The sequence below is a fragment of the Athene cunicularia genome (assembly GCF_003259725.1).
Source record: "Athene cunicularia isolate RWA chromosome 15 unlocalized genomic scaffold, athCun1 chr15_part1, whole genome shotgun sequence".
Lineage (NCBI taxonomy): Eukaryota > Metazoa > Chordata > Aves > Strigiformes > Strigidae > Athene > Athene cunicularia.
The window spans coordinates 12,191,522-12,201,807 of NW_020799121.1; the positions used below are offsets into that span (position 1 = coordinate 12,191,522).

At 47.5% G+C, this 10,286-nt stretch overlaps 1 protein-coding gene across 1 annotated transcript; it reads right to left on the bottom strand.

The window, feature by feature from the left end:
* Positions 1–1,421: 1,421 nt before the first annotated feature.
* RFLNA (refilin A) lies at positions 1,422–9,966 on the bottom strand. The gene is made up of 2 exons (XM_026859858.1): positions 9,086–9,966; positions 1,422–6,908 (listed from the first exon to the last, which is right to left on the bottom strand). The coding sequence occupies exons 1-2, from the start codon at positions 9,301–9,303 to the stop codon at positions 6,575–6,577; spliced, it is 552 nt and encodes a 183-aa protein (XP_026715659.1). The 5' UTR covers positions 9,304–9,966; the 3' UTR covers positions 1,422–6,574.
* Positions 9,967–10,286: the final 320 nt, after the last annotated feature.

The following is a 10,286-nucleotide window of genomic DNA, read 5'->3' on the forward strand; positions in this document are numbered from 1 at the left end:
CCCTCATAGCTCTGCTCTGTTGAGTGGAATGGGGATCTCAGCATGCAGGATTTTATTATTATTTCATTTGTAGCTGCCCATTATCAGCAACTTCTTTTAGGTGAGGCTTTTGGCATTTTACACACAGCATTCTTGCTGTCTGTAAAACCAGCCTAAACCCTTCCTTCTGTTCATAAAGGCGTCTAGTCTAAATTCAAAGTCCATCCATTATAACTTCAGCACCTTGTAATCCTTCAGAGATATGTGCAATTACTCTCTGAAATATCCCAGGAGCAAAACTAATACCAAGCATCATCTGCTTAAATTTACAACATCCAAATGGCACAGTAAAAGCCACTAGCTTAGGGGTTAGCTCATCTGAGTGCACTTGCCAAAACACATATCCTGCATCTAATACTGCTTTTGCCGCTGAGGATTTAGCTGCCACCCCAGGAATCTTTATTGGACGGCATTCACGTTTTATGGTTTTATTTAAATAACAGGAGCGGTTGCACATGTCCTTCATCTGGCAGTTGGGTTTCAACCATTGAACTCGCCTCAGTCCGTACTTCCCCTGCCTTCTCCACATTGCTGTGTTTCCTCGGGTGCTTGAGCGTGAGTGTGTCTCCCATCCTTCACCCTAGGAGCAGTTCAGCCATGATTTGTGTCAGAAAGTTTGGGATGAGGACATGGGCACTTCCCATGCACCTGAAGCAAGACTCTTGCTTAACATGGCTCTCCTTCTCCTTTCCATTCCTTAGAGTTTAACAGCTGTTTTCGTCCAAGCCTATTGACTTCATCCCTATAAATCCAATGTGATTTTTCCATAAGGATTAGTGTCAGATTCTCCCTGCAGACATCTTAGGTCTTGGAAGACAGCTGAGTGCTCTACTAATATCTGGCTGGTGAGCCTGAGGCAGTTACAGCAATGGCTTTAAAATGCACCTCATGGCTAGGCAGGGGCTTAGCCCTGATGCAACCCATCTGCCTTCACCATTTGGCAAGCCAGGACGTAGCAGGGGTCCTGATACTGTACTATGATGTGGATACCTGGATACAAAATAAGCATTATGTTGGTTCTTCCTGCCCTTGAAGGCCATGGAAAACCTAAGAGAGGACTTATCTAGCTTGAACACCAGAACTTCAATGGTAAAACCGCCAACCCCAGTGAAATCTTGAAAAGTAAAACTACCTCTGCAGGAACTGAGTTTTGTGCCCTCTGCTATTTTAACTTTCCCTGGGCATATGTGACAGAGCAGGTTTCACAGATCACAGCACTGGCTGGCTGAGCCCACAGGCTCCTGACCGTGGGGAGCTGGGCTGAAATCACGGGCAGGGGAGGGAACACCAGAAACATTCCCTTGGTATGGGACGGTAAAGGGGCATTAGCACCATGTAAATGGATAAGGAAGAGGAAAGAAACTCCAGATACATCAGCATGACAGTTTGAGCATTTTATTACGATATATAAATTCTGTCTTCTTAAATTACTCTCTATGAGTTCAACAGAAAGGGGTTATTGTGGAAGGGGGGAATATACAAAAATAAAAGGATATTGTGAACTACTGCATCACCACATATACAACAGTAAAGTACTTTACAAGCACTTAGAGAATCAGACTTACAAAAATAAAAATATGACACATCCTTATGCATTTCCATCAGCTATATGTTCTTCTTCCTTCTCTAACCTTCAAACACCTTTCAACCCCATCTTCAGGTCACAATTCATGCAGTAGGATACTTTGCTCATTTCGATGGCCATCACAGTATCTGAAAAAAAAAAATAGTGCCTCCCAAGACTTATAAAATACAATGGTTATAGGAGAACTTCAGGGGAGATGCTCAGGACAGATCAATTTGTGAGTGACGGGGTGATCCTCAGGGAGCAGACTTTATCTGCCAATAGAAATTTTAATATCCCACAACAAGATCCATCATTCCCTAGAAAGTGTTCCCCCATCTCTGCAGAGGCACAGCTCTCTGTGTGTGATACACACAGTCCCCTGCAAGCCTGGGGAATGCTGATGCTCATAGACGTCAGTGGGACTGAAGGACTGACAGAAGATGGATCTGATTTTGTTTCAGCATTAAAGAAGGCAAGGATGCCCTTCCCTACAGGAAAAAAAAAGGAGGTTAAAACCACAATGGCTAAATATCCTAGCTCACAGTGTTCACACACAAAACCATTCACCTCTAGACCAGATTCACTCAGCCTTTAGTCTTCAGGTTGATCTACAAAGTCTTTTTGCTCATTAGCCTTCTAGTGACCTTTCCCTTTTTTTTTTAAGACACACTCAACATAAATAGTAAATAGCATTCACTTCTCTGACCAGCAGCTCACTCAAACACTGCTATCAACACCCAAACCTCATGTCCTCATTCCCCGAAAGTATGCACCTAGGGTGCATATTTGTCTGTATTTCACATTGAGAAAAGTAGAGCTGGCTTAGAACAAAAACAACAACAACAACAACAAAAAAGACAAAAGAAGCAGTAAACTGTTTTGGTCTAAGTTTTCCTTCTGCGGTTTGTGCAAAGTACTCCGCAGATTCTGAAAGTTCAATATTATTTAGGGTTCCCTCTTTTTGGCCCCAAATGCAGTGACAGCGATGCAGAGACCAGACACAAGCATGCTCTCTTGCACTCAGGGGCAAAACAATCACAGGAAGGAAGGGGATGAAGAGCAAACCCCACACCTTTGAGACAGTGACCTTCCATACTGAAAAAAACCCAACTTTTCCCCCAAAGAAACAGATGCCTTCTGGAAAGGTTCGTATCTCAAAAATAACTACTGACAGAAAACAATTCCTAAAGGCAGAGTCTGACTTTACCCATCAGGCTTACAGGACTGTGGGCAACAGGCACAGTTGGATCCTGGGGAGAAATTGTGTAGCCACAGTCCCAGCTGCTCAAGGAAACTCACCTTTTCTAAGCAGAATTTCCATGGTCTGAATTTATCATTTGTATCTTTGAGAAAATATACATGAACAAAGATCTGTTGGTTGAGATTAATAATGGTCCATTTAAAAGGAAAAAAACCTCTCTAGTGGGACTAATGGTTCCTTTTAGATGCACAACATACTACAGGTAAGGCACTTCTTGGCTGCTCAGAGAGATTCTTAATTGGCAACACATACAGACAAAATTCAGTTTCTGGTGTTTAAGCCAAACAAAAAACCTCATCCCTTTTCCCAGTCATAAGCAAGATGAACTTTGGCTCTTCTACCACCGCCTAACCCAGCCACAGAGATAGGAGCGACAGGGACAGAGGGTGGGATCTGCACCCAGGCAAGCGTGAAGACCTGACCCTCTGTGGTTTTCTTCTTCTCAGGAAAAACCAAGTCCCTTTCCAATGCCAGCTTTCACTGAGAAAAAAAGCAGCTTGTGATGGGCTCATGGGAGACACCGTATAAGAAGGTATTTTTCAAAAATTTCCACAGATCTCAGGCACTTGGCAATGTCACAGCTTGGATGTGGTCCAGGGTGGTAGCCCACCACGGCCTGTCCATGGCTACACAGCTCAGTGTGTTCAGCAGCCGAGAAACCCAAGCTGCTCTCTGGTTTGTTTTTTTCCTGATGTGGCAAAACCAGAAAAGCTGCTTAAGCTCAAAGGAGCGGGAGCATGTTAGGTCATTTCTAGTCTATTTGCAGAGAAAACAAAGCACGAAGCTTCAAAGAGGCCTGGCCTGGATGTGTGGGGACCCTACAGTGCCAAGGACGCAGTCCTCCTCTGCACCCTCCTGGGGGTCACAGCCACCTGTGAGACCTTCTGCCTTCGCAGCCCCCGGCCCTGCGTGGTGAAAGACCAGGCCGTGGTTCAGATCTCTCCACTGGATTTGTATTTGCACACTAGTTTTCTGGCTTTCTTTGAATTCTTTTTTTCTGTTGCGGCCAATGTTTAGGAAGCAGAACTAACAGCGGACAAAGGGGGCAGAAGCCTGCAGCTGGCCATCATAAAAGAGATTTTTCTGGGGAAAACCTGCTCTGCTCAAAAACCAGCGTGATCAAAACCTGCAGGTTTGTGCTTGGAGCAGGGGAATAGTCCAACTGTCAACAGGACAAAAGCCTGATGTATGCTCAGAATAGGGGGTCTCTGACATCCCTTGGGTTTGGAGGTCAGCCTGTGTCCATGCCTGCTCGGTGGAGGTGCCTGCAATCTAATCTGTCACCATGCAGGGATCTCCCTGGGTATGAGTATTGGCCCTGCTTTTGCCCCTGGATTACACTGCTGCTCAGCTTGGAAACCTACCTACCCTTTGCTACAGACTCCCACGGGTGCCTGGAAAGAGCCCTCTAGAGCCTCCACGACATGCCCAGGAAGGCAGATGAGTATTTCCACTGCTCACAGGCTCGCTGCCCAGCACGTGGAGAAACAGGACAGACCTCATGGTGAGCTAGCAAGCGTGTGCATCACCAACTTGCATCACACTGGGCCCACAGTCATCCCAGCTGCAACTGCCCTGCTGCCTAAGCTGGCTCCGCAGCACTCAAGTTTGCTGGAGCTCTGGGGAGAAGGGTTGCTGCAGGCATAGAATAATCCTTTTGGAGGCAGACACTGCTCTTCAGGCTGTGATGCTGACAGTCAGTGACAGCAAAATCTGACCAATAACAAATATAATCCTTGTTTCTGTGTTGCTGAAAAGAATTCAACAGTAGGTGGAAGCCTTGGAAATCCTTTGAGAGGTTTCTCCCTACCGAGTCCTAACTCCCCAACAGAGAGGCAGAGTTCACCACTGCCACAGCACACATCTTTCACTATTAATGATGATACAGCTGTCAGAATTTAAGTTTGTATATGAAGATCTTATATTTACCTCTGGTAGAAAAATTGTGCTTCATTTCAAACAAGAAAACTCTGTTTCATAAAGGTCACACTTCTGGTTACATTTACCAATTGCCTTTTGAAACTGATGGAAAAAGTATCTTTAGAAGTCACTACTTAATTTTAGAATTTTAAGTTTTTCAGATGGTTTTTTTTTTTTTAAATCTCTGTGGGTTTGTGCGTCAACTGTTCTGGGCAATCAGCTACGTCTTGTTGACATTGTTAACAGGTTTTCTGACTTGGCTGCTCAGTTATGTTCTGAAATAACTCGATCAGACTTGCAGCAAGTTAGGAACAAAATGTAAAGTTTAGAAGAGGGAAAGCTGGAAATTAATTTCTGGAGCTGTGTGGAGATTTTCTCAGTCTGGGTTCTTCTGAGCAGCATGCCAAAATTCTTGGTAAGATTTTTGGAGACGACTCCATGCCATTTACAAAGGTTTTATGTTTGTGGGAATCCAAGCTCTTGCAGATTTTCAGCGAGCTACTAAAGCAAAGAAGTACTGGGAGATACAATTCACGAGTGGGGAAGGGTTTACCTTAGGATTAGTGACGCCTGCTTTCAGTATTTCTTGATCCTTTTGCAGAGAGCTCGTTTGAGAAGTACCTGCTGAATCACTACAGCCTGGCTGATTAAGGAAAACCTGGATGGATTTGGGCTCTTCAAAACTTCAAGCTCTACACTGAGAAAGTTTGGCTGCTTCTCCACAGTCAGCAAAGCTGTCCATGCCACAGGTATGGAAACTATTGAGAGGGTGAGTAACCCTGCTCGTGATTTAACCCTACACTGGCTTCTTTGAAGCTACATAGCATCTTCCTGTTCTACGCTCCTCTCTGCAATATGGCCATACCCTGAAACTCAAAAGGGCTGTAAGGGCGTAATGATCCCTGTAAATTGGGTTTTCAAGACAGTGAGGAGCATGGCACACTTGGACTGACAGTACTTTTGAAAAAAGGGCACTGGGCTCCTGATTCACTTGGACACTTTCAGGAAACAGCCCTTCAGCTATTCAGTTTCCTCAGTCTCCCCTGCATACTCTTGGCAGGGCTCACAAGAGGAGGTGGCTGTGTGTCAGGGTAGGCCCTTCTCCCATCTCCTGCTTGTGCTGTGCCTTGCTATGGCATAAACACCTAGCTGCTAGCAAGAGCACCATACACCTGTTTTCTTCCTCTTTTTCTTGGTGACAGTCCCCACTCCTCCCAGTAAGTTAGGCCTGAGGTTACTGCAGTGGTGTAATCCTGCAGCTATCTCCCAGATGAGCTGCTGGAGCAAGCTGTGATGTATTGATACAGATAACTGCCTTCTCTGAATTTAATCTCTAAGGGACCTGGCTTGAGGTATGCTGGGCAGACTGGGCGCTGACTCTGCAGCTGATGTTCCCTTTGCAGAGATCAAAAGAGCTCTGAAGGTTACAGGGAGTCTCACCTACGTGCTAGACAAGACCTACAGAGCTTACAATGCAGCACTCTGCTATGGGTAATAGGGTCCTTTGTCATCTTGATTTCATCTAAACACAAGTCAAAAATAGATATGCTTGGAATAAAATAAAATCCAGATCGTGAATGTCAGGAACGTTGCAAAATACAAGCCAGCCTCTCATTGATCAAAACCATCCCATGCCCTGCAAGCCTCCTCCCAGCCAGTTCAGCCTCACCCAAGATGACATGTTCTTCAGCCATTAATATTCAGTCGCCATCAATGAAGGCCCAGCCAGAGACCCAGCAAAGGCCACAGCCTCCCTGAGGTCACAAGGTTGCCAGCGGCAGGGCACATCAGAGGGTCTCACTGTAGATGACGCACGGGCTGGTTTCCTCACAGAGTTCCAGCTGCACGCTGGAAGCAAACCAACGCTTGGCACAACCCAAGCTGTAGTTGAGGGTGGTCCGGTAAATGTTCTTGGCATGCTTAGGAAAAATGATGGTCGTGCTCTGAAACCTCAGTGGCTTCTGGCGGGGCTCAAAGATCAGCTGGGACTTGTAGTTCCGCCAGGTGCAATTGGGAGCAGCAATGACTGTCTCGCTGTAGGTGGTGACGGTGGGGATGGGGCCGTAGAAGATGTCATCCCGATAATGCTTCTCGGAGTCGTACTTCACCTCAGAATTGCACCTACAGAGGACAGCAAGGTATCAGCAACACAGCCCAGGCAGCAAAGGAGAGAAGATAGGCAGGACTCTTCTCTAAGCCTTTGGACCTGCCAACATTTATGACCTCTTACTGCACAGACACTGGGGCAGCTGCCAAGCCCACAAGCCAAAGCGGAGGGCCAAGAGGACTCCTTCCTGCTGGTGAATCTTGGTGGAACCACACCTTGCTGTGAATCCATCTCAGCGTTTCTGCAGTGCATGTGCACAGAGGACCAAGCCTGTCTAGTCATGCCAGGGCAGAATAGACCTTGTTGCACAGGCTCCAGTCAACATGCTGCTGCTTCTGGTTTCCTCCATGGGCCCTCCTGGGGCCTCAGCTCAGCCCTGAGAGCTACACTGGAGACAAACACCCAGTTAGCAAAGGACATGAAGAGGTGGCGAAACCCCTCAGCTGTGGTAGGTCAGAGGCTGAGGATGGATATTCATCCATGGACTGTGCAGGAAAATCTTGAAACTCCAGGAAAATTCTTGATCCAGTCTTTCCCTGAGCACTTTTGACAAGCACAGTCATGCAGCATCAACTTGAAATGCTGAGGGTCCCTATGAAACAAAGGTCCCCTGATCACTGACCCACGGTAGGTCTCACCACACTCCCTACTGCTAGTGCTAGCCCTGGGGGGTGTCACTGTCCTGGTCACCTGGCTGAATAGATGCTGCTGGTGGGCCACGGGCATGGGATGTCACACTGGGGCCAGGGAGAGCCTAATTCCCAACACGGCATGCCTGCTGCTGCTTTCACCAGCTTGGCAGGAAAATAATGCTGTAGATAAGGTTTTCATAGATGGCAGCAGCATGGCATCATGGACACTTGTTGAGCTGTCAAAGCTCTGTGTTTGTCTCATTTTGCCATGCCATCAGATTGCCTTGCCATCAGAGCACAAAGAGGCCTGAAGAGGCCCTAAAATCAGAGTGCTGGGAGATGAGGGGTGAGGTTGCTCCTTGGGGCCTACAGAAAATCCAAGCAATGGTCAAACAGCAGGTAAAAGCAAAGAGATGCTGCAGGCTTTGGCTGCCCAATAGCCAAGCCACTGGTCTCAGAAGAAGTGGCCATGTTAACCGCTGTCAGATGAAAAACCCACAAAAGGTGGGATGTCACTGCCCTGCCTGTTTCTGCAGGCATCCAGAAGGGATATATGGACACCAGGCCACGTAAAGGGCTCTTCCTAGAATCCTTGGCCATGGGGAGCAGCAGGACTCTCACTTGTTTTCCCCACTCCCCGAACACTCCCCTGGCAATCGACAGCCAAAGAATGTGCACCTCCACGTAAAAAAGATTAAAAGCTGGGTGTGTGCTTGTCATTACCTCCACCCGGAGGGGGGTTGACTGATGGTGCACTGCATGTAATCTGAGCGGCTGTAATGTGTTTTGCACAGCTAGGGTGTAAGCAAGTCATTCAGCACACATAAAACAAGACTCCGATGTAATCACCATAAAAACATGCCTGCTGGCAGTTCCCCGGAGATTTACTGGGGTACATTTCCAGAGAGACGTTTGCATAGGTCGAAGGGGGTGGGAATTGGGTTTGCAGTCCTCCCACCGTCCCTGCCTCAAGCTGTGTGTAACTGCTCCATGCTGTTTGCAGAGTACATTCCACACCAGCAAAAGAGCAAAAGAAGAGCAGAGATCAACTTTTATCCATCAGCCACAGCACCAGACACACAAGAGGCCAGAGCATCTCCACCACTGGCTTGAGGGGCCACCTCCTCTCGAGGAGGAGCTCGTTCTGTCTCTGTGGGCTGGTCTACTGTTGGTTTCTCTGTTGAAAGGGCTAACAAAAACAGGAGCCAATTATAAGGGTGTTGCTTCTTCTGAGGATACAAGTCAGCAGGGAACAGGATGAAGACCATCAGGTTACTCAGTGGAGGCCATCAAGCCTACAGACGGTAATGGTTTTCTCTCCTAGCCTCTTTGAGCTGGCCTTGGAAAGGAAGCCATCTTCTCTTCCAGTTCTTGCTTCCTCCCTTCTGCCTCTGCTGCTGTCAGTGTCTTTAATTCAGGCATTACTCTTCCACCTGTCCCTCCCTTCCCATCAAAACAACCATGACTCTCATTTGTAAACATGTTCTAATTTTTTGCAGAAGGAAAAGGATCAGGAAAAAGACAGAAATCCCCACCTACCGACCCGGTCCCATCTGTACCTGATTTCTTGCACAGGCTCAGGGCTGACCTCAATGCTTTCTCCAAAGAACACAGGGTACATTCGAGGCCTCATCTCTGGCACGGATGGGTTCAGGAGCAGGTAAGGCATCTGCAGGGAAGAAGAGCACAGCAAGTGTTGGGACATAACAGATGAAGTTGGCATGGTTCCCAATGTGCTGTGGCTGGGAGCTGAGCAGGCAGCACTGGCAGGAGACATTAATGGCTCCAACCTTGCTGAACTCCATCTCCTCAGAGTCCCGTGGGAGATGCTGCAGGTGACAGGGTCTCTGGCCACAGAACAGGTGGTGGCAGCAGCATCAGGACCAGCTTTGTTCGATGCAAGCTACGCTCGCCTTGCCCTCTCAGCATCATTCAGCTCCCCCTTGCAGTCCCCATCTTTTCCAGGTTTGTAGCAGGGCCCCAGGTTAGCAGCGTGTTCACCACACCACAGAAAGCACTCTTCTCCATGCAGAAAACTCAAAGGGGAGGACCACTGTCACATTGCCAAAAAACAGCCTTACGGTGGTTGGCAGAGAACGGGACCATTAACCCCCATCCTCACACAGAGAAGCCTCGTACAGGCCTTGCATTTAAGATGTCTTGACCTTCTGATCTGTGGCTGTATCAATTTACAGACTGACCTCCAGCTCCCAGGGCTGACGTGATGCAGCGGGCTGCCCTTCGCTCACCACCACTCCCTGCTCCTCTCCACCTCCCCCTGCCCAGCACATCACCCAGGTGAGTGACTCTGCCCACGTCTTGGGCACTCCATGCTGCTAAATTTGTTGAAATTTAGCCTTTCCTTTCCTTCTTCCTTTCTTGTTTCTCACAGGAACTGCAATTGTTTGGGGGTTTTCTTTAGTCCTGATGCTGCCCTCACTATTATGAATTAAGAAGTCTTAGAGAGACTCAAAGGGCACCAACATGTAGAAGTGTTCTGATAGAACACAGAGGTAGGGCCTAAATCTGCTGACTTAAAGGATGGAGGTCTACTTAAGTGAGATGTGTATATATTTTTTATATACATATAAGATGAAAATAAAGTATCCCTTGCAATGGCCCAGCGGGGGAAATGGTAGACTTGCTGTTGCTAAAGTCCCCGTGCCAAAAATGTCTGTCATGTTCCAAGGGACATTCTAGTTAACCATGCACAATGGAGTGTGGGGCACACTGTGGCCTCTGCAATGCAGGAAGAGAGTT

Excerpts from the sequence above, each read along its gene's own strand:
- RFLNA (XM_026859858.1), bottom strand. The coding sequence starts at position 9,303 with ATGTCTCCTGCCAGTGCTGCCTGCTCAGCTCCCAGCCACAGCACATTG. Across the intron at positions 6,909-9,085 it reads GAGCCTGTGCAAGAAATCAG|GTGCAATTCTGAGGTGAAGT; the intron begins GTACAGATGGGA and ends TGTCCTCTGTAG.